This window comes from Zalophus californianus, chromosome 14 (assembly GCF_009762305.2).
Source record: "Zalophus californianus isolate mZalCal1 chromosome 14, mZalCal1.pri.v2, whole genome shotgun sequence".
Lineage (NCBI taxonomy): Eukaryota > Metazoa > Chordata > Mammalia > Carnivora > Otariidae > Zalophus > Zalophus californianus.
This window is the reverse complement of record NC_045608.1, coordinates 86,381,796-86,407,175: the sequence shown is the minus strand read 5'-3', so window position 1 is coordinate 86,407,175 and position 25,380 is coordinate 86,381,796. Positions and strand designations below refer to the sequence as shown.

Genomic DNA, 25,380 nt, shown 5'->3' with positions numbered 1-25,380 from the left:
TTTTTATTTTTATGAAATCTAACTTTTTATAAACTGTTGGAAACCTATGTGTTTGTTACAAAATATTTGAAAAATAATGAAGGTACACAGGAAAACATTTATCTTTGGGCCCCACTACGCAGACATGACCTTTGTTAATGTCAGGGTGGATTTTCTTCAGGCTTTTCTCTCTATAGCTTTTGTTTGTTTTACAAGATTGTGTTCATATCTATGTACATTTTTGTTCCCTCCGTCAACTAAACATTGCCTAAACATTTTTCTATGTTATAAATTCTTCATGGAAACCATTTTGACATCTTATTAATGTTTTATAAGTTATTCCATGCCCTTCAGTAAAGTTTTACAGTTCTTTTTTCTCTATTAGATGTTTTAAACTTTTTGGAAGGTTCTTCCTAGGCAATCAAGAATGAGACCTTTTCCTACTAAATTTTCTAATTTGTTGTGCTAATATATCAAAAAGCTGGTATGGTACTGGTACTAATTTATCAAATTAGTGGTATGGTACTAATTTATCAAAACATCTTGCTGAAACCTTTTTATTTCTATTTAGAAATTCTTTTGGATTTCCTATGATCTTAGCACATATAAATACTTTTACTCATAATAATAAGTAATGATTTAAAAAATAAGTTTTATTTTAAAATTAATTTTTTTTTAAAGATTTTATTTATTTATTTGAGTGAGAGAGAATGAGAGATAGAGAGCACGAGAGGGAAGAGGGTCAGAGGGAGAAGCAGACTCCCCGCCGAGCAGGGAGCCCGATGTGGGACTCGATCCCGGGACTCCAGGATCATGACCTGAGCCGAAGGCAGTCGCTTAACCAACTGAGCCACCCAGGCACCCTTAAAATTAATTTTTAATAGTAATTTTTGGAAAATCTTTACATGGGGCTCCTGGGTGGCTCAGTCGTTAAGCGTCTGCCTTCGGCTCAGGTCATGGTCCCAGGGTCCTGGGATCGAGCCCCACATCGGGCTCCCTGCTCCACGGGAAGCCTGCTTCTCCCTCTCTCACTGCCCCTGCTTGTGTTCCCTCTCTCGCTGTGTCTCTCTCTGTCAAATAAATAAATCTTTAAAAAAAAAAAAAAAGAAAATCTTGACATAATTTCACACTTACAGAAAAGATTCAGGAGTGCAAGAACATTCTCAAATGTTAGCATTTTACTGCATTTGTTCCCCTATGCCATGTGTATGTATATGTATGTGTGTATAAATAAAATTTATTTATTTATATGCCTGTATACATATATATATTTTTTTCTTCTCTGAGCTATTCTAAGAGTGAATTGCAGACATAGTTCCTTTACTCCCAGACTTAAGTGTGAATTTCTAATTCACTTTTCTGCTCAATTCTTGGAGGAAATAAGAGGAAAATGACATTTGATGAAGGTTTTGAACTTTTTTTTTTTTTTTTGAAGAGGAAGCGAGAGCGAGAGTTGGGGTGGAGGGAGGGTAGCGGGAGTGGGAGAGAGAAGCTTAAGCAAGCTCCACGCACAGTATGGAGCCTGATGTGGGGCTTCATTTCCTAACCCTGGGATCATGACCTGAGCTGAAATCAGAGTCAGATGCTTAACCAACTGAGCCATCCAGGTGCCCCAGAAATTTTGAAAATTTAAATAAATGCCCTTATTGGGAAAGTGACCCATTTCATTGTTTGGATTTCTCTGGATCAGTGTTACTCAAAGCATGGCCCTTGAACCAACATCATTGAAATCTTTTGTGAACTTGTTAAATGCAGGATTATGGCTCCCACCCTGATTTGGCAGAATCTCTGGGAATAGGACCCAGGAAATTGCTTTAACAAGCCCTTTATGATTCTTAGGCACATTAAAGTTTGGGAGCGGGTGGTCTTGATAAATTGTATTAGATTTAGCTAAGCAAACTCCACTAATTGTCATTAAAATTTTTGTGAATCAAGCTTTATACATAAATTAATTAAGAATAATAAAAATTAAGCAAAATTTTTCCTTAGTTCTAGGTTGGTTTTCTGTAACAAGTTCTTGATTGGTTTCCTATAACAAGTATTCTTTCTGTTAAATGTTCCAGTACCCAGGAGACTGTATTCATGTTGACAGTTTTCCTCTTGTCACAGGTGTAGATGACCCATTCAAGTTTTGGAGCGCTCCATCTAGGATGTCCAATCAAGATCAAGATTCAGGTTCTCTCTCCACCTTGGAAACAATGGTACTTTCAAAGAATGCATAAGTGCTTTATTTTGAGTCTCTGAAAAGATTTGAATTTACATAATGGACGATAAGACAGTATACAAAGTATAAGGTTATGATTAAAATAGCTGTGATTTACTTGTTTATGTTTTTAAAAATTTATTTATTTATTTATTTTTTAAGTAATCTCTGTAGCCAGCATGGGGCTCAAACCCACAACCCTGAGATCAAGAGTCCCATGCTACACTACTGACTGAGCCAGCCAGGCGCCTGATAGCTGTGATTTTTTTGAACTGCTGTCTGTGTAGAACTAGGGTCTGATGTACTCATATAGCTACACTGAATGTTGTTTTAGATGAATTTACAACCTTTTTAATATGTTATTTGATAGAACCAGAAGCATAAAAGTTTAAAAATGTTTATCAGTAGTAATAGAATAGATCCCATCTGATAATAATGCTTGAATACCGTGCAGTTTTGCTTAAGGGCAAAGCAGTTTGGAGAAAGTGGACCCATTCAAATGATTCCAGTTTGGTAGTGGAGATTTTAAGTACTTTTCTAAATATTTGTGTCAGATAGAAGCTTGTTTTGATTATCTGAAATACCAGAAATTTATGCCTGCCTGCCTTCCTTTTTCTTTTCATTCATAAGTTGCTTTGTTCTAAAAAGTTTGAGACACACTTAGTATTTCTAAATGTGACTGATACTAGGTTTCACTTGTTTTACAAGCATACGAAATTATTTCCTCTCAACTGGGAAACATTACATTGAATCTAAAGTGTTTTTGGAACAGTTACTGTGTTGTAGACCCTATCAGGAAGGCAAAGGCTTGGCACTCCTGCTACAGGAGCAAAAATAATATGAGAATAATAAATAATTATAAGGCAATAATAAGATTCACTTCCTGTAGTTTCTCAGCACTGGTACTTTTTGCTGCAGTTTTAGGAGTTATTTTTTATCCCTAGACTCAGAAGAGTTTGTGGTTAGTGCTGCATTGAACCTTTATTTGGAAAAGTAGAGTAATTACCCTAGTTCCACTAGATGTCATGCTTTCCTTTCCATGCTAGAAATAGTATGTATCTTCATCTCAACAAGAGAAATAATATTAAATGCAAAAAAGAGCTGTATTAGTTATTTAATTCACAGAAGGGCAGCATTAATATGTGCTTAAAAGTAATTCTTAGGCTTCCCTGTTTATTAAAAGGGCTGTCTGTAGACTAACCTTGAAATTTGTACATTCTTCAGTTCTTTGCTTATGGTAGGTACTCAGTAAGTAGCAGTTGCTCTAATTACCTTTGAGTTATCTGAGCTATTTTGTAGATACCAAGTTGTATTTACCCTATTCAAGAATACTTAAGTACTTTTGCATTTCTCTATTTTATAAGAGAATAATAATAATATGTATATAATATATAGTAGTAGATATTTTAATAATAAATCTTATAAATCAAGATACTAGATTTTCTGAGGAAAATTTTAGAAATACATTATTTATTGTAATCATTATTAAAATAGAAGCACCTTTATTAGCATAAGACTCTTTTAACTTGTGTTTGGGTATTACATATTCTTTTAGAAATATATACCAATGAAATCTTTTTTTTTTTAAAGAATTCTTATAGTTCTATGTGAGATTAATTTTGTGTAGTTTCTCAAAAGATTATCTGTCAGTCAACTCTTCCTTTTCTTCTTTTGGATTCCAAATAGAAGAGCTTTGGCATTGGTGACTTACTCACCAGATTGGTGACTTTTATTCACAGAAGTAGTCTCATTACCCCAAATTTTGCTAACTGTCATGTTTTTCTTGCCATGCCAGAGATACTGTATGTTTTTGTTCCAACAGGAATAAAAAATTTGGAGAATTTATTCATTATACCAGTTTTATTTATTTATTTATTTATTTATTTATTTATTTATTTATATTTAAAGACTTATTTATTTTTGTGGGGAGTGCTTGGGAGGGAAGGGCAGAGAGCGAGGGAGAAACCTCAGCAGACTCTGCACTGAGCATGGAGCCTGACAAATGGGGCTCCATCCCACAACCCTGGGATCATGACCTGAGCTGGAATCAAGAGTCAGACACTTAACCAACTGAGCCACCCAGGTGCCCATATACTAGTATTACTTTAGACTTAAGCTGTCATACCTAGACCAGCTAATAATTTTTTTTTTTTTATTTAAGATTTTATTTATTTATTTGATGGAGAGAGACAGCAAGAGAGAGAATACAAGCAGGGGGAGTGGGAGAGGGAGAAGCAGGCTTCCCGCGGAGCAGGGAGCCCGATGGCAGGGCTCGATCCCAGGACCCTGAGATCGTGACCTGAGCTGAAGGCAGACGCTTAACGACTGAGCCACCCAGGCGCCCCGTAGACCAGCTAATAATTTCTTAAGTATAAGTTAGAAATTGAGGTATCAGTTCAGTGGATTTAAATTTTGCAAATAAGTATATCTGGTAATTTATATCATTATTTTGTGTATTTCACAGATATGAGAAAAGATGCAATTTTTTTATTGGTTTGTTTTTCCATTTTGTCTTTCTAAGGAAAGCACTGTCTTTTGATTTGGGTCATATCATCTATTGTGCTGTCACTGGGTCATTTTCCATTCTGTGCAGTTAATGCCACATTAAGGACTTTCATGGTGTTATCTAATGAATATATTAGTTCAGTTGTTTGGCAGACTGTAGGGATTGAGACATGTATGTTCATAAATTACAGAGAGGGTAAAGAGTGTCATTTTCATGTTGGTGCCTTGCCCTTCTAAGTAACTGTCTTTTCAGAGATGAATTCTATGCAGCTCAGTGTCTCCTTCTTCCAGGTAGGAGGAGTCAGGCATTGGTTGGTTTTCCCCTGAAATCTCATTTCTACTGCTTAGAAATAGCCACACTAGATGGGTACTTACGCCTAGTATACACCGGTATGCAGCAACAGTTTTCTAACCAAAATGTGTGTGTGTGTGTGTGTGTGTGTGTGTGTGTGTTTTATTGCTGTTGAGCAGGATTATGTCTGTATTTTTTAATCTGTTTTATCAATTGTCAAAATAAAGGAGGTGTGGTTTCTTTCCTTTTGAGCTTTTCTTTGTGAAAAACGTGATTCTTTGGAACTTTGGGAGCACCAGTTTAAATAAAACTGATTTTATTTTAGTTTAAGTTTATTTAAACATTTAAAGAGAAATTACTCACGGGATTCTTACTATTGCTGTTTTACAAAAGAAGAGATTAAGGCATGCAATGAGTAAGTGTCTCGTTCAAGGTTCCAGTGCTGGTAACTGATAAGAGCATTATTTGAATCCAGAACTATGTTTGGCTCTAGAGCCCAGGTTGTTGGCCGTGATGTTCTACTCCTCCACAACAAAGCCAGATGTGATAGGTGACATAGTAGATGTTATAGTCAGGGTACAGTGAGGTTACATTAGAGGGCATGATGAAACAGAAAGTGATTTTGTATAAGAAGTGTCAGTTGAAATGAGCTTTAAAGGATTAATCTTTCTGAGATGTATGCACACATTTGCAGGGAGCCGAAAAGGTATTCAGATATGTCTTAGGATTCAGTACCCTCTGACGGGAGTTGAAAGTCTAGTCGGGAACATGAAGCACAATGTGAAAATAATTACATGCCTGGTTGTGTGGTACTAAAAGCATTAGATTCTCAGAGAATGCCTGGTTTGTTTGGAGCGTGGAACAAAGGCTAAAGTTTAGTTACCAGATAGGGCTTAGCTAAGAGCGCTAAATCTGTTTTTGGGTTTGAAGAGGTGAGATATAATAGCTCTAAAGATACAGACACAAAGATACTTCAGCTGAGTAAATGCACGAAACATTACAGTTGACATTATAGAAAAAATATGTATTGGCATTTGTGTGATGATAGTTACGAGTTGTTTTATAGAATGAAAAGTAGACCAAGGACGGTTAAAGCAGGGATGAATTGAAGCGGCGTTTTAGAAGAAAAATCATTTTGACGTAAGAATTAGTGATAGAGTAGGTACGTGCCTCCAGTGCGATGACCCCAGGAAAATGTGGGGAGACAGCAGTTTGCATGATGGGGGAGAGAAAGAGAATGATATACTTTGTTTAAATAAATTTCAACCACCTGTGGATTACCCAGGATCTAAGAACCTGTATGTTTTAGTTAGAAAGAAAATATAAGTAAGATTCTAGTTCCTAAGTGTTGGTAATATAGGCCACAGGGCTGTAATACAATGAAAATAAGTTTGTTTTGTGTCTGTTTTTTTTTTTTTTTTGAATAAAAATTTAATATTGATTCTTTTTAAAAGATATATTTATTTATTTTATAGAGAGAGAGAGCGCGCATGCATAACCAGGGGGAGGAGCAGAGGCAGAGGGAGTAAGAGAGAGAAGCAGATTCCCTGCTGAGTGCAGAGCCTCACGCCAGGCTTGACCCATGAGATCATGACCTGAGCCAAAAATCAAAGAGTCAAGACATTCAATTGACTGAGCCACCCAGGCACTTCTAATATTGATTCTTTTAATAAGACTTAGATATTGATGGTTAGTAATACCTCCATATCAGTTTATTCTACTATGATTTTTTTTCTATGTGACATTAGAATGAATATAATGGCTAGTGAAAATAGAATATTCATTCCATTCTGTGTACATAGTGTGTACTATTTTATAAATATTCTTTTAAAAATTGTTAGAGCAAATAATATTTATTTTGTGTTTTTTTTCTGTATTCTGTATTCACTTTGGTGTGTTTGAAGTTATCCAGACTAAGTTACTATAGAGGTATAGCCATTACTGTTGAGGGCAAACATTTAAAGAAACTGGCAAAAACGTTTTGAGATCGATTTTAGCAACTTTATTAAGCAGGTAACTGTAACTGAAATAAGTAAAATAGGTTTGGGTCTTATTTTATATTTGCACTAAAATATATTTCCTTAATTTTGGTTGAACTGGTTATTTTATATAGTTAGTTTTGATATATGTGGAGAGTCAACTTTGGGCCTTTAGAGCTCAGGTGACAATAACCTCTAGTTTGCTGTTTGCTGGAGTGCCACAGATGGGTTAAGATGTTAAATCTACACCATTTGAGAGTGGTACCCTTTCACAAGTGAAGAAGCGGTGTCTTCGAGAATTCAAGTATTTGGCGTAGGGTCACAAAGCTAACAGAGAACGGAATAGGACGGCAAGCTCTAGGAAACTTGTTCTCTTAAATTATATACAGTAGGGCATAGGGGTCGTGGTTATATCCTAGGGTTAAGTCTCTGCATGTGAGTGAGTGATCTTACAGTTAGGCAAGAATCTTATATCATCTTACGCTCATTCCTTCAGTGGTATTTCTCTGAGCTTCGTTTTTTTTTTTTGGTGTTGTACACAATCCATTTGAATCATGGATCTATATAGTTGAAGTGATTTAAAGTTCTTGTTATAATTTGGTGAGAATTAATGATTACAAATTGGGAAGCATGCCAGAGCTTTTCTGCTCTTGGGCATAGAGACAGGTATCATCTATAGTACTGAGCACATGAAACCTGGAGTTCCTTAGAAACTTTCATACTTTGTATTTTGCCATGTTTTAAAAATGTTAGTTGATTTGTACCCTGTCTTTTTCATCTCACAGATCCTCATTTTCTTCCTTTGTTCTCTTTTAATTTTTTAAAAACCAAATAACTTACTTGGGAGCCAGTCTACTTTTGATGAAAGAGGATATAGAAAATATTAGAAAATTACTTGACAAAATAGTCAAGTCCTAAATTAGCTTTAAAAAACTTTGAAGTATCCAGTGAACACTTCCATTTCTATAGTGCAGAATACAAAGAAAATAGTTTTGAACATAGATGCATTTTGTTTGTATGACAGAAATTGTCTGTCTTTTTTTTAAAACCCAAATTCTACTTTGATATGGTAAATGACTTTGCTATTTTCTGCTACTTCAAAGGGACTCTTTTAAAATTGTAACTGCCTATTTTACAATGAGGCATGATTTAGAAAGCTTCTTTAGCTATCAGATCTGTTTATAAATACATTGAAGAAAAGGTTATTATCTTTTTAAGTTTTTACAAGCAAAATTTGATTCTGTTTTAGGACAGTGGCTTTAAGTAACACTATTTATCTGTACTAACAGGCTTTTATTGCCTCTTATAATATCAGTAAGGTGAGAAGGCTAGAAGTATATATACTTCAATTCAAGGAAAACTCAGTTTTATTTGTCTTATCAAGGGAATGTAAATTGAAAATCTCAGGATGTGTCATGTGGCAGACAGGAAAGAGGAAAATGTCTAGATTGTGATTTCGTACTGAAGTCATTTTAATGAATAGAGCAATGACAGATAGAATAATTAGACAGACTCCCTGTTATGAGGACAGCCCTGGCCTCCCACTTGGGGCTTTATGGCTACTCTGAGAGCAAATGAGAATGTATGTTCTCTAGTGTGGGAGGAAGAGGTGACTGAGCATCCTCAGCTTGGCTGGCCAGCATTCTGGAGGTTTGCCTGAGGACTTCCTCTGACTTGAGTGTATTGATCTGTCATGAATGTAGTCCTCAACTGAGAATCCTAATTAGAGTGTGACCTTGTCCTTATCTCGAAATGAGGACCTGGACTAGATTAGGCCTTTTCTACCTGTGGCATTATGGGCTCATGTGAACCTCCTCCACCTTCCAGAAGCTAATACTTGAATTTTAAAATGGATTAGTTGTTACTTGGATTTCAAGATAACAAGTGATATATTTACATATTGATATATATATTACTACATATAATCAAATATCCATTGGAGATTATTTTCACACAAGCAAGGATTTGAGCATAAAACCAGAGCTATTCAGTGTAATACTTTTTTGTCTTTACTTGTTAAAATAGTAATGTGCTAATATAGCAAATTTAAAAAATATAGATGGGTTAGTAGAACTATAAATCACCCATAATCAAATTTTAAGACACAATGTGTTACTATATAAAGAAGTCCTTGTGTTTTCTCAACCATACAGGCTAAGTTATAATACAGCTCTTAGGTTAGGTGCTTTCTAAAATCGTATTTTCTAAATCTGCGTATCACTTCCTTGGACTATACTGAGGAAAATCACAACTTTTATTTATGTCTGACCTTTGGTCACACCTTGTGATTTTGCTTTCTTCTAATGAGCCAGGTATCCCCTGGGCCCTTAGAAACCTTTTTTTCCTGAACTGAGTGCTACCTCTGTTTTTGTCAGTAGTGAGGCCTGTCCCCTTTTATTGCCCAAATGTTTAAAGGCTAAAACATACTCCTTTAACTTTTGCATAATTCACTGTCCCTGAGAGAGTCTACCCTACTTGATTCATAATAGGAGTGGTTCTTTTTATAAGTTTCAAATGGCACACACAAGGGGGTGTTCAATGAAAGGGTAAAGGATTCTAGCATCATTGTCCTCATGGATTTTATTATACAAACAAAGGGGCTTATGGCAAGTGCTGTATCGTCTTTGTGATACCAGTCTCAGTTGTGGTGGTTGTCTTCACAGACTGTGAAAGTCATTTGGATGTCTGTTGACAGGGATTTTTTTTTTTTTTTAACATTTCTTAGAGCCAGTTGTAGGTAAATAGCATTTTTAGAAAAATAAATTTTAGGTTTTTTCCTATTATCTGGATCTAATATTAGATAAAATAATGTATTTAATATATGATTATTTATGAGTGTTTATTTAGACTGAAATTTATCCAGGCTTACTTTTTTAGATGATGTTATGTGCTTGGCTTACGTTTATTGGCTACAGCTTTCTGTTATTTATTTGTTATTGTAATGTCATACTTGAAGTGGTGAGAAATGATTAAAGTCTTAAGTTGAAAGGGGGATTTTAAAAACTGTATATAAATTCCATCAACCATTTTCTTCAGATTTATATTCTTTTTACTAACAGAAACTGAAAACAAAAATAACCTTGGTTTTTGCTTTTATTCTCTCATATCAAGTCTAAGGTATCCTACTTTATATGTTAAGATAAATACACAATCAATATACAAGTTCTGAGCTGTATGGTATCTGAGTTTGAGGTAGGGTTGATTCATAAGTTCTAGTGACAGCTCATACTGCATGCATGTGCTGACATGGAGCTTATCCAGGTTTGGGAAGTTCAGGCTATTTCAGAGAAAATAAATTGATGGTAAGAAAAAGAGTGATCTGACCTCTCCAGATAAGGTATTTTTCACATAGAAGGTGCCAGATACATCAGTTTGAACTTTTTCCATTTTAGGAGGCCACACAGTCTGCTCATCTATAAACCTATAGGTGAAATTGTGTTTGTCTTCTACAGAATTTATATTATGTTTAATGTTTTAAAAAATAACTGTATTCTGAAACACAGTGTTAACATACTGCCTGAAACAGTTCTTTTGTGATATGGGGAAAGGTAGAGAAAAATCTTATTAATATTTCTGTTGATTTTTTTCTTAGGTACTATTAAAATTTGTGTGTGCCATTTGAAACTTATAAGTAGAACCCCTCTTACTATGAATCAAGTAGGGCAGACTATCTCAGGGATGGTGAATTATGCAAAAGTTGAAGGAGCATGTTTTAGCTTTTTAACATTTGGGTAATAAATGGGTATAGGCCATATCCAGACCTTAAAAACGAAATGGGCTTCAAATCAAAACTTTGCTACTTTGAGTTACTGATTTACATAAATTCCAGGAGGTCCTGTAAGAAGAAGTAGAAAGTGCCATTCAAAAAACTTACAACTCTCAAGATATGGAATGTTTTCCAGTCATATTAACTAGTGTAGTTTTGTTATTAACCTTCTTGGTTAAGGTTATTTTGTGTACATATTGCTTCTGTTTCAGTTTCCATGTGATAACATTAATGAATGAATGTTAAGAATAAAATAATTTTCTTTGCTGCTTGATAGGTGGCACCTTCATCGGGGAGTGCTGAATTTCTACCACTTGGGCCCTCAGCAGTGTCTCTCCCTGAAGCCTCACATGACCAGTTTGTGGCTCAAGGTACCCTTTTAGGAAGACATTCTACTTTCGAAAAAAAAATGACAAGTCCGTCCAGATATTTTGAAACTAAATGTCTACATAAGAACAAAATTAAATAAGTCACAAAACACAATGAATGTCTAGATAAGAACAAAATGAAGTGGACTGGAACATGATAGAATAAGTATATCAGAAATTAACAAAACAAATACCCTTAACTAATAAATGGAATGTAGTTGTCTGATTGCCATATGGTTTCTTATTAGTTAAGTGTAGATATTTAGTGTTTGAACTGGGGAATTAATAGATATTAGTTACCTTCATTTTTCTCCCTCTTTAGGGAAAACACTTCAATTTACCACAGTAGTCCACTTGAAAGTGGAGAGAATCTGGTCATAAGTATTTTTCAAGGGAAATACTTCCATTTTAAAGTCCACAAAATGTGTTGCATCTTTATTTTATTAGAAATGCTTGATGATTCATTGTTTGCGTGTAACACCCAGTGAATCATGGAATACTACATCAAAAACTAATGTTGTAATGTATGGTGATTAACATAACATAATAAAATAAAAAAATGCTTGATGAGTAGCCTGGGATTTATTTTTATTAATGGCAATATATAAATTATATTCTTTGTATTAGGGACTGCTTCCCCTGCTATTATGCTTCAAACTTTATATGTTTGGAAGATTACAACTTAGCTTTTGTTTGTTCTAGAGAATATACAGGCCTTTATTCAGTAGCATTAAATACATCACTTGTAAGCAATATGCTACCTAAAAAAGAAGAATTTTAAACACTGAAGTATAAGCATCCACAGGGAAAAGGCTTTCTAAAACTTCAGAAATAATTGCTTAATGAAGACTTTACTCTGAATTTTTATTATAGTGTTTGTTCCCTAACTTCCTAAACAATGTCCCATTTTGGTTTTTTTTTAGTAATATATGTTAACAATATAAAAAAGTATTGTAGAAAGTACTTATTTGGTCCTCTAAAGAATAAAAGGAGCAAACTCACATTGTTTAAATAGTTGAGGACACAGGATGAAATGAAATTTGATAATGAATTTCATGAACATTTATCTCTAAAAGTATGTTGCATTACTCTTTTTTAATAACTTCATTGAGAATAATTTATATACCATACAGTCACCCATTTAATAAGTGAATTCATTGGTTTTGAGTCTATTCACAGAGCTGTGCAAGCATCACCACAGTTAATTTTAGAACATTTTCATTTTCATCACCCCAAAAAGAAACCTTGCCATTAGCAATCACTCCTCATCTCTTTTGATCCTTCCCAGTCCTAGGCCATTGTTAATCATCTTTCCTTCTTTATAGATTTGCCTGTTATGGAAATTTCATAGAAAAGCAAATCATATAGTATGTGTTTTTTTGTGACTGTTTTTTTGTCCACTTAGCATAATGTTTTCAAGGTTGATCCATGTTGTATTATGTTTCAGTACTTAATTTCTTTTTATTGCTAAAAATATTCCACTATATGGATAGACCACATTTTATTTACCCATTCATCATTTGATGGACATTTGGATTTTTCCACTTTTTGGCTATTATGAATAATACTGCTATGGACTTTCATGTACAGGTTTTGGTGTGGACATACAGTTGTGTGGGCTTTTTTGTTTTGTTTTGTTTTTTGTTGCATGATTCTTGATTTGGATTTATTTTATTTTCAAGGATTGTGCTTACAATGTGTATTCATGCACAGTTTTACTGGTTACCAATCACTTAAGCATGTATATTTGACAAAAAATCTTCTTTTTGTTGAATCTGCCACTGAACAGTGCTGCAAAGCATTGAATATATATTGTGTGTGAGCCATAACACTAGAGCAATTATTTTCTTGTTAGGTATCTTCTTGAATCTCATCCCTTTAAAATAGTATTAAGATAAAATATAATTTTTAAAAAAAATTTTTTTTGGTGATAATGAGATTTTTAGTTCCCTCAGCTAGAACATCTAGCAGGATTTGCCAGTGAAGCTGGTTAGTTCTTTTATTTGTTGTTTTGCTGATTCTTATCTTTTTTTTTTAAAGATTTTATTTATTTGAGAGAAAGAATGAGAGAGAGAGAGCACATGAGAGAGGGGACGGTCAGAGGGAGAAGCAGACTCCCCGCTGAGCAGGGAGCCCGATGTGGGACTCCATCCCAGGACTCCAGGATCATGACCTGAGCCGAAGGCAGTCGCTTAACCAACTGAGCCACCCAGGCGCCCTGTTTTGCTAATTCTTAATTAACCAGGGAATTAATAAGCTCCAGAGTGATTTAGGACAGAGTGAAAAAATTTTTCTCTTAACATGTACATTAGGGCCACTTTAGACATCCAACTTTACATTTTTAACTTTAGTTTCTAACTTTTGTAAAAGAAAAATTATTTTATTAAAAAAAAAAAAACAAATACCTAACAGGATCTCTTGTGATCTGTAAGCTTACATTTGATATACAAAGGTGAAAGGAATCATTAAAAAATAAAAATGTTAGTGTATTTGAGTACTACTAACATAAATAACTAGGATAATTTTCTCTAGATAAAATATGAATGTTTATTGAAATATATTAGATGAGTTTGAATTTCTTAACCTCTGTGTCCTCCCCTTTTATCGATCTTCTGTATATTTGGCCTAAAAATGCTGAAAACAGGGAATACATATCTTGTGAATATTTAAATCTTTCCCTTAAAATCAATTGAACTCTGTGGAATTACCTAAATTTAATTTTCCAAACTTTATTTAGTTTAAAATGTCAAATCTTTCTTGATGTTACCTAGTCCAAAGTTATATAGTACTAATTCTTCCCCTGAAGGAATTAGTTAATTACAAAGGAAAAATTAAGCTTTACAGTGGAGAAACCGGGTAGATACCACCTTGATCAAAGGGCTAAAGTTAACACTACCAATAGTGGCACAAATAGGAATCATGCTTTTCCTGGTAGCACGCACTGAAGATCTACTCATGAGGAAACATCAAACATCAGACGTTCTACAAAGTAACTGGCCTGTGCTCTTTGCAAAATGTCAAGGCCCTGAAAGACAAAGCAAGTCTGAGGAAATCTTGCAGTTTAGAACCCAAAGAGACATGACAGCTAAATGCAAGGTGTGATCCTGAATTGGATCCAAACAAGAACTCGAGCTATAAAGGACATTATTGCGACAACATGGAAAATTTGGAAAAGGTCTATAGATTAGAGGCTACCACTGTGTCACTATTAATTTCCTGGTTTGCTAATTGTACTGTGATTATAAAAGACAAAGTTTGTTTAGGAAATTAATTTAGGGCCGAAGGGGCATTTGCAACTTACAAGCAGTTCGTAAGAATATAGGTACATAGGTAGATAAAATGTGGTAAAACATTAATATATAGGGATCTGGGCCAAGGTATATGGGAATTCTTTGTACTCTTGTACTTTCTGTAAGTCTGAATTTATTCAAAATTTGTTTTTTTAAAAAAGAAATAAGTGAGAGTCATGAGGGAAAGTCTTGAGGCAGATTAACAAAGATAGCTTTCTTTAACAATCCCTTGTTGAGTTTTCTGGGAAAGGTCCACAGTCTCATATCTTCAGTTCCAAAATCCAGAATCTCTGAAACCTTGAAAGTTTTCTCAGAACTCACTTGGTGTAAAACTTGCCTGTACCTGAGTACCATTGCTGCGGACCCTGGGCAGTATTGTTTTGAGGTAGTCTTTCTTCCTTTCTGCATCCTACTTACTGTGATTGTACATGCGTCACACTATAGAAATACTTATTACCTTGTGGGGTGTTTCCCAAGATCCCATTGAAGGTGTGAGTTAATGTAGGGTTCATGTATCTTGCTGTTTTTCTAAAATCTAAAATATTTTGAATCTAAAGCACTTCTGGCCCCTAGAGCTTTAGAAGAAGAGTTGTAGACCATCTGTTTGTTCCTCGGTGTCTGAATGCTTGAGGGCACAACACGTGCGCTGCCCTTCTTGTCTTGCCTCTTACACTGTCCCCGAAACACACACACACACACACACACACACACACACAGTGGAGGAGTTTGATGTCTGCTTCCTTGGCCTCAGGGTGGAGATGAGTCTGGCACTAGGGAAATTCCCCAACCATCTCTCTTTGGCACTTTCAGGGACTTTCCTCTGAATATCTGAACTTGTGAATATTGTACATAAGTACAAAGTGAATAAAATAGTGATAATCTTTATGCTTATTTTCAGTAATGGGTCAGCATGAATCTGCGTCCGCACAGCTTCCTCATGGCACATCCCTTCCTGCCCCTCTGCCCAGGCAGTGTGTGGTCACTCCGCCTCTCCTGTCAGCCGTGTGTGGCCTGCTGGACGGTCTCTTGACGGTCGCTCCTGGAGACACTGCACATGCTTTCCGGCAAGCCCGGCTCATAGAGCTTCTCTGCAAGTAAGACGGGCGGGGTGGGGTGGTAGAGATGAATTGACACCAGCTCTGCTCATGACTTGGTGTAAGACTTCATGCGTCCTGGGAATTTGTCTTTACTTTTTTTTTTTTTTGGCTCATTAGATTGCAGGTTTCTGCTTTTGCCAGAATTGTCTTGACAGTTTTAGTTTGGATCTGTTACAGCACTCATACTGGTTTGTTATGTTGACTATTATGCACTCCTACCTTCCTGATTTTTTTTTTAATAATTCAGAGGTTCTAAACCTTATTTGTCCTCCATCACACTCAAGAAATATGCAATTCACTTGGCCATTGTAAATGGAAGTGAAGGAGGTCAGAGATTCATCTCCCTAGGGTTGTATCAGCATCGTGGCCATGGGTTGAAAATCATTGTTTAAATTCATTTGGAGTTTTTTTCATTATTGGAGATTAAACTCTTTTATTAGAAAGTACTTTGATAAAATTTAGGAAATCATGATTTTGTTCTTTCATTTAGCTAATATTAATGAGTTCATATGGCAGGACCTTTGGATGATCATATTGGTTATATGGTATAGTAAAAAAGGCTGTAGATCCTGAATCAGCCTGATTTAAGGTCTGATTATAGTTCATTCGCTCCCTAGCATTGTAGTCTTGGGGAAATTATTTTAATCTCTGGGGTGTCATTAATAACATCTGTTTAATGGGGTTAGTGTGAGGATTAAGTGATGATGTCTAGGACACTCTTTTTTTATAGTAACTGTTCCTTTTCTTCCTTCCCACATCCAGATAGCCAGCGTACCTCCTCCTGTTGACCACTTAGTCATTTGCATTTCTCTGCCTGTGAATATTCGCCATATGAAATTTCTTCTTCTTTGCCAAATCACAGTGCCTTCTTTTTCTTTTCAGGATATTAAGAAAACTACAAATAAAGAAATAACCCTTGTTTCATCTCACTTTTCATTACTCATTTACCATTTATAATGAGCTGTGGGGTGTGAGTTTGTTCATATTTCCTTGTCATCTTTCTACTGTGAGACCTACTAGAGTTGGAAAAGGAACCCACTAGTCGATTGCCTTTTCCTTGTGGATGTTTTCCTGCCTCGAGAACGATCAAAATGGAGCTTTAGGAATCCTCTGGCTTCTCAAGAGTCAGCTAGGAGTCTGCTATGAAATTGAGGCCACAGAGCTATTAAAGGATCTTTTATGGCAAAGGCTTGTCATATTCTGTACCTGTTCTTTATTCCTGACTTAAAACAATTTTCCTGTTTGTTTTGCATTATTTTGTCTTTTACTTTCTAAATCAGAACTTATTTCCTAGCAAGTATTTTTCCTATTTTAAAGAGGAAACTAACCACCAAGGTTTTTCTTTTGTTTGCCTTCCTTCTAAAAGAGCTTCATTATATTTTATTCTGCTTTTCATTAGATATTTTTTGCTTCCTATGTTTATTGGATAAGATCTTTTCCTGTGTTCTAAAATATTATAGGATACCTTTTTATATATTATCTTTATGAAAATCTTTTCTCTTTTTTGTTTTTACTTTCTATTTGAGTATAGTTGACACACAATGTCACATTACTTTCAGGTGTGCATCTTAATTGTTTGATGGATTTGTGTTATGCTCTGTTCACCACAAGCATAGCTACCATCTGTCCTGTTACATCGCTATCACAGTATCATTGACTGTATTCCTTATGCTGTGCCTTTTATTCCCATGACCTTACTCATTCCATAACTGGAGGCCTCTATCTCCCACTCCCCTTCCCCAACACCCCCACCCACGTTCCCTCTCACAACCATCAGTTTGTTCTCTGTAAAGATCCTTTCTCTTAAATTCCTTTCAAGGTTATATTCAAACTTCAAATACTAATTTATTAATTTTTAATAAGCCTCATACTACTCATCTGGAAGGATTTCTTTCTTTTTTTTTCTCTTCTTCGCAGTATTGCAGATGCCACCCTCCTAGAGAGCTGTGTCCAGGAGCTGAAGGCTCCACTGCCTTTGTCACCTCCAGTTGAACACACTCAGGCTCAGGTAAGTGTCACATCTCCCTCTCGCTCATGTCTGTTTGCACATTTGTTTGCTTTAAGTACCAAAAACATAAATTCTGCCAAGAATATACTAACCATAGGAGAGGAATGGAAATCTTTCAGGATATACATGGTATGATGAGGTTACTTGAAATAGGTTACTTAACATTTTAATCCGAGACATCTTTGCATGGTGAAATAAAGCAGCAGGGTTTAAAGATTTAGATTCTCTTCCTGATTCCATTATCAACCAACTATAAATGTTTACCCACAGATCTGGGTATCTTTGAGCACCATATTATAAAAAGGGGACGTTGTATAGACCACCTTCTCATTCTGTGATTTTAGACTGTCTCTATCATTTTCACCTAAATTGAAATTGTTAAAATACATAGTGATTAAATTCTGTGTATTTTCAAAACGCAGTCTAATAAAAATAAATTTATTTTTGTTCCTTTACAGATATTTACTATTTTTAAGTTCTTGCTTGTAGCTAGCATCTTTATGTAAAGTATGCTTAACAATTCCTTGTGTAGTTGTTGCTAATAGAAATGTTACCCCAAATCAGATTTTAAGAAGGGCTACAAGATTTATTTAGTGTGATAATTAAAGGTGGAACAGACCAGTATCTCTTGCTTTGTGGTGCTATCTTTGAGGTTTCTGAATAGGGCAGACATCCTTTTACAAGGTTGGGTAACACAGTGTGCATCATCTTCAAAACACTTGTCCCAGGGCAGTGTCTTCACTTTTGAGTGTGTTTATTTGAATAAGGCTGTCTCCTCCATTTCACTTTCTATCCATCCAGCAAAGTTTTTTTGAGGGCCTACCATGTACCAGGATCTTGCCTGTGCAAATAAATACTCTTCCCCTCAGGCTGGAAGAGCAGATCATGAGCAAATCCTTATATACCTGTTGATGATAGACATCTGAGAAGAAAAACTAAAACAGGAGACAGGGAATGACATCAGAGCTGGGAGGTTAGGGCTTTTCCACTTAGGGTGGTCAGGGAGGTTCTTTCAGACAGGGAGTGTAACCTGAAGTATGTGAGGAAGCTAGTCTGGGGGACACTGCGGGACCCCAGAGATTGGGAAATGTTTGGTCTGTCCAAGCAATAGCAAGGAGGCCAGAGTGGCTAGAGTGAATCTGTGAGGGGGAGATGAGGTTGAAGGCTACGGTGAGCTCCATGAAGGCAGGGCTTTGCCTGTTCTTACATATCAGTTGTATTCTGGATGCTGAGGGCAGTTCCTGTCCCATGGAAGGTACTCATTTAGTACTTGTGGAATGAATGAATAACAGTAGCACACATTTTGGAGTGCTTGTTTGTACTAATTTATGTGATCCCCACAATAGTCACATGAAGTATCGTTAGTGGCCTCATTTTAAAAGTAAATGATTGGAAATGTCCAGGGTTGCTCACATAGAAAGGGGCAGAGCCGGGATTCCAGCTCATACAGGTTGGTTCCAGAACTCACACTCTTACTCACTTCATCACCTGACCTTCTGTAGGCTAAGTGCTTCTTGGCTGTTTGTCCTCACACAAGATTACTCATTCATTCCAGAAAAGTTCTGGAACCTCTTCTCTGCCAGATTGTGTTCTAGATCCCAGTGACAGATGTGTGAACAAAGCAAACACACACGCCTCCCCACGTGAATTCTGTCCTCGGTGCAGAAGACAGACAGTAAGCAGTAAATAAAATGTGAAGTGTTTTATCAGCTGGTGACAAATGGTATGGGAAAAACGAGGGTGGGTGAAAGGGTGTGCGGCAGAGGGAGAGCATGCTGTGTTTTGTCAAGGTGGTCAGAGGATGCCTCACAAGGGGGAGATCTGAGCTGAGAGTGTAGAGGTGCCGAGGAAGTGCCGAGTGTGGCTGGGCGGAGTGCATGGGCTTGTGAGAGGCTTCAGTGATTCCGTGGTTCTCTCTCGGATGCTTCTCGTTGGTTCTCACCTTCCATGGCTTATCTTTTTCTGGTAACACTTCATACATCAGAGTCAGACTTGCTTTAACTGCAATCAGTAGAGTACAAAGGCATCAAAAAAGACTTCATAGCAATAGGAAATTAAATGTTACAAACTTTCATTTTACCTGATAGGAGATGTGTTGAAGAATATCTTGTAATCTTTCTTTCTCTATAAAATTGTATTTTTATACACATATATATGGCATTGGAATTCCCCTTTCTACTTCCATAATATATTGATTTCCCAGTTTCTCTACTTAAAAACTATAAAGGCGTTCTTTCTCTAAATGGAATTTGAAATTTGACTTTGAAAATACTGCTTTGTTTGGTATTATACTTGACAGTGTTAATGTGGTCATTAATGGCATGCTTATAATATGAGAATACTTTGCTGTGCATTCCTTTTAGATCTCAAAAAATTATGATTAATATTTTATAAGTTTTTATTAACATACATTACAAAGAAAGTAACTTATAATGCATAGAAAGCTGAAATATCACTGAGCTAGACTTTTCATATAATATGTTTTGTTTTCCTTTATCTCTTTTTTCAAATAGGTATCCTTTCTCCTAGAATATCTGTCATCTTTGTCCAGGCTTCTGCAGTCATGTTTATTGGTAGATCCCGACCTTGTGATTCAGGATGAGCTTCTGAAACCTCTCATCACAAACATCATTGGGATCCTCACCATATGCACCAAAGATGTCTTAGGTAAGCTTTATTTCTTTAAGTTTGGGATGGAAGCAAATGATATTGAGGAAAAAAGTCTTACTCTGCACCAGATACTCACTTCAAGGTTAAATTTTATGTTGTGCTTTGCCAATATTTTGGAAGGCTTTTATAATGTGTTTTATAGTTTGGATCTTTTAAGTCGTTCCAGGAAACCATTTGAGACAAATATGTAGTATAGTGAAGGGCCTCTCCCCTGTGCTGTCAGTTTAAATGAGGGCAAAGTTCTCTGTGTAATATTAGCAAGTACAGTGAGTTTCAGGTAGTAATTATTCTTATAAACTATGGGTACAGCCAAATGACCTACTAATAACTTATTTGCAATAACAAGTATCAGTAAGTGTAGCATATATATATCAAACATTTTGATAAAGTCGAAATTATTGAAAAATACACTCTGATGAAAAGATGCATTAGAGGACTTAATAGAGAAAATTAAAACAATATAGAATCTTTAACAGAATTAAAATATAATTAAAAGATTTTATAATGAAGTAATCGATAATTTGGCTATTGCTAAATGGCTCTTTGCATGTTCATTATTACTTAGGTTTTTGAATTTTATAGATTTGTTTGGTTTTAGGTGAGTGAAATGTTTTATGATGCCAGCAAATCTAGTCCTCAGTGTCTTATTAGTGTTAAAATATCCTGGTGCTAGAAGAATAGTAATTCCTTACTTGTAAATTTTACAAGTGGTAGTGATGTCCTAACTAAGCAAATCAGGATAGACCATGCATTCTCTATAAGGGTGATATCACCCTTCAAGAAACAAAAATTGACTCTTGGGGGAAAAAAATCTTAGCTATTACAATGGTTTGTAGACCTTCAGAGCTCATTTCTACCCAATAAAATCTTACTCCTTAGTATTTGATTTCTCTTGTTGGGTTTCTTGGATATCACTTGGGAAGCACTGATATTGAGCTCATAGAAGATAAACAGGAAATAAATATAATTGCTAAAAACTATAGTGTATAGATGGTTGTGACTGGAGGACTTTGATTCAACACTTGATCCCAAAGTCATATGGCCAGATATCCCAAAGTCATACCATGTCCTGATTGTCATTGGCTGACTTGTGGATGTTTTTTTAATTGATTCTCTTGCTTTTGTGTGTGACTTGGGCTTTGAGAATTAAATAAAAATAGTGTATGTTTTATTATTATGTAAGTTAATTGGCCCATCATTAATTACATCAATTGCTGAAAATAAAATAAAAACTGTCACTGATAGCTGAATGTATATCTGGCAGCTGGTTAAGTTAGAAGTCATTTTCTCATATCTAGCAAAAGGTAAAAGTTCAGTAACAATTTTTTAAGAAATGAGTTTTAAAAATTTTTCTGGAAAAATAGTTGTGAATGGTTTTATAAAATATTGATTATCTTTCTAGTATATATTTATATGATTGGCTAATTTTCATATGTAATTCAATACATTTTATAGGAGCAAGTAAATTACATTGAAAGTTACTTAGCAAAAGTAGTTACAAAGTTAAGTTAAATGTTAATTGCTTTTCAATTTTTAATTTTAACTTTTAACTTAAATATTTTATTTGGCTATCTTGACTAAAATCAGTAAGCTTTATACCTAATTCTTTTTATGTATAAAGTACAGATATACCGAATCTATATTCAGATATACATATATACAGAATCTATGGAATTAAAACTTCATGGGGATGATGAGGAGGAAGCATATGTCTGAAAAGATTCCTTATAGAGCTGACAATGACAAAATGGTTGAGACACACACCAAGGCTTGCTATAATCCGAACTCCCTGGAATCTGCCATTTCCAAAAGAACCCTGAAATGGAAGTCCTTAGTTTGCTTGGTAATGGAGTTTGGCAAAAGCTGCCAGATACTACTGGTGGCATGGTCAGAGAAGATAGTCCTAAGATTACTGCTTCTCTCTAGCCTCCATTTGCCACGTGGAGAGAAGGAAAGGCTGTCCTTACGATAGAAGGTTAATTGCTATTTTCTCAGCCATAGGCAAAGGTACAGAATCCTCTTTAGTGTCATGTTTTCTCTGAGGGGCAGTACTCTTGGTTGTTCGATGAAATTCTCCTTTCTTTTCTGACTTGACCTTGGCGCATTGTGCTTTCTTCTTTCACCCCTGCATAAAGAGGATAAAGACAACAGGAGAAACTTTATAAAAGTAGGACAAACAATGCCATATTTTTTTTTTAAGATTTATTTATTTATTTGAGAGAGCGAGAATGAGAGAGAGAGAGAGTGTACATGAGGGGGGGGAGGGTCAGAGGGAGAAGCAGGCTCCTTGCTGAGCAGGGACCCCAATGCGGGACTCGATCCTGGGACTTCAGGATCATGACCTGCGCCGAAGGCAGTTGCTTAACCAACTGAGCCACCCAGGCGCCCAATGCCGTATTTTTACAGTATGCACAATGTGTGTTTCCTAGGTTATGACTTGTCATACCATCTGAATTGTTATTGAATATGTGTTAATGAGAGGAGGATGCATGAGTGTGTATCTGTCTTTATGTAGGGGGGTAGATGAGAGAGAACTTTAAGAAGCAGTGAAAAAGTTAATTAAAATAAATTTTGGATCATGCTGAATTACATTTGTTTTCATCTAACAGGTGTGTGCCTCTTACGTGTAATGAAGTATCTGGTGAGCTTTGTATTTCCTATTCTTTGTGTTAATAACTTGAAATGTTTTCATTAATTTCATAGATGTAGAATTGATATCGGCTTTTTATCACACATGGACACATTTATTTAACCTTCTGGCTACACTCCTGAGGAAAGCCACTGTTGCCTCTCTCCCACCTGTGACAGTGGGTCTGGCCAAGCACTGGATGGCCGTGGTCGGTAAGAAGATACTCTCACTAGGCTGCGGATCTTTCTGCTAATAAAAATTAAGATAATCATTACTTACAATTTTTATATATTTTTTTCTTAAAATTAAGTAATTACGGCATGGCATTTGGAAGAGAAACCAGGTATTTACTTTGAGAAATTTGCAGTGCTCTTGAGCCTCAAAAATGCATTTTTGAAAAATTGAAACCCAGTTCAGAAAACTATAAAAACAAGTTAAGAAAATCCTGTGGTATTATGAAGAGACATGTGATGTGACATGATTATAAAACAATGAGAAAGATTTTCATGTGTTGACATAGAAACCAGTCTCTTTCCTGAGATATATGCACTGTAAGTGGGTAAACCTGCACCTAAAATTCTGTATATATGATAACATGGAAATCTATAATAAAAATAGTGTCTTGTATCAAGACAAGAATTTTCTTATAGTACAGAAATGGTAAGAGTGTAGGATAGTTAATTATTGTTATAAGATGTTTTCCATATAACTAACTAGCATAAACAAATTTTTTTAAATAACTACTAATTTTTCATAAAGTCTCTTTCAAATTTTAGCATAGCAAGAAGACTTTTTTTAAACATAAATGCATAAATAACACGTTACTTTTAAAAAATTGCTAGTTTAAATGTATTCAAAATTGAGTTCTTTTAAGCTTCCAAGTTACCACTAATTCAGTCAACTTGTTTTTTTCACATTTTACTTTATCATTTGATCATTCTATAGATTTAGGTGGATGGTACATTTTGTAACGAGAGTGGTAGTGTTGAAGTAAGTTTTATGGGGAAATACATGTTCAGTAAGAAGCAAAATTGTTTGTTATCTGGAAGATAGGAGTTCTGAGTTTACCTAAGAGGAAGAGTGTCCATTTAGAAATCATTATTTTACTGAAAGAGATTGACTGTGTAATTGAGATTTTCTTACCTCCATTGTGGGGAAATTTAGTTTACCACCTGAGTCACTGCTAACATAAAGCAAGGTACTAATGGGGGACACCTAAGCCAAGTGGTCAGATGTGGCCCGCTGCTTGTTTTGGTAAATAAGATTGTGTTGGAACCCGGCCACCCATCCTCATTTACATGTTGCCTATGGCTGCTTCCCTGCTACAGTGGTAGGGTTGAATAGCTGTGACAAAGGCCTACGACCTGTAAAGTGTACAATACTCATTTCTTCTCTGACCCTTTGCAGAAAAAGTTTGCTGGCCCCTGCTTTAAGCCTGTTTACCTGACACTTTCCCTAGTGATAAAATAAGAATTCAGAATCTTTCTGAATTTACTCTGTCCTTATTCAAAACGCACACACAGTTTATATAATATGGTGCTAATCAGAAATAAGTTACTACAAAACAGCTAGCTTTGATAATAGTAATGTTTATGAAAACATAACTAATAGAAAGTGATTGTTGCTATTCCTTATCATGGAGTTGTTTTTGTTTGTTTTTAATTTCCATCCCATATGCTCATACATATTTAAAACATCTTATGATCACTTTGTAACTTGTGTTATCTAGAAGTCTTTTTTCAGACCTGAGTCATATTTAGACATCATTTAAATGATCATAATTCTCACGAAACGCCACTCTCACTAAATTATTTTTGTGTTACTTAAGAAAATAAGAATTTCTTTTAGCCTAAATCTAGGTAGAAATTCTTATGGTTATAACTCTTACAGAAGCATAAATTCCAAATGATATAAAAGTAAAACATAACAAAATTACAAACCAGTTGTACTCAAATTAATAAAATTAATATGCATCAAATGTTTCTTTGATGAAATCAGTGATCATAACAGGAAATTAATAATGACTGATTCAGTATAGAGTCTTTTGAGTTGGCTTGCCTATTCTTTCTTTCTTTCTTTTTTTTTTTAAAAGATTTTATTTATTTATTTGAGAGAGAGAATGAGATAGAGAGAGAGCATGAGAGGGGAAAGGGTCAGAGGGAGAAGCAGACTTCCTGCTGAGCAGGGAGCCCGATGTGGGACTCGATCCCGGGACTCCAGGATCATGACCTGAGCCGAAGGCAGTCGCTTAACCAACTGAGCCACCCAGGCGCCCCAGCTTGCCTATTCTTTCTAATCTGTGTTATGTTTGCAAATTTGTGCATAACTACTTTTGTTCTGTATTCTGAACTACCATGAAACGTTTGTTTCTGCACCATGCCAACACTGCATACTAACTCTTTTAAGTACTGTTTAGCATCAACTTGTTTGAAAACAGAAACACAATTATGCAGTGGTGATTTAGATAATTCAGAGTACAGTTACATGAAATTTTGTTTCGGTAAGCACTGAAATAAAAATTAAAAAGTTAAAAACTCCAGAGACTTTGTGGATCCCAAAAGACCCCAGAGGGAATCAGTACTCATCTATATATA

General features: G+C 35.5%; 1 protein-coding gene across 13 annotated transcripts in view; it reads left to right on the top strand.

The window, feature by feature from the left end:
• RTTN (rotatin) overlaps positions 1-25,380 on the top strand; it is a 164,776-nt gene that overhangs the window by 110,418 nt on the left and 28,978 nt on the right. For all 13 annotated transcript variants that reach the window (XM_027577527.2, XM_027577524.2, XM_027577522.2 and 10 more), the window contains 6 exons: positions 2,089-2,180; positions 11,002-11,095; positions 15,281-15,476; positions 17,397-17,487; positions 20,001-20,154; positions 22,861-22,998. In XM_027577527.2, coding sequence (XP_027433328.2) covers positions 2,089-2,180; positions 11,002-11,095; positions 15,281-15,476; positions 17,397-17,487; positions 20,001-20,154; positions 22,861-22,998 — 765 coding nt within the window. The remainder of the gene's footprint in view (positions 1-2,088; positions 2,181-11,001; positions 11,096-15,280; positions 15,477-17,396; positions 17,488-20,000; positions 20,155-22,860; positions 22,999-25,380) is intronic.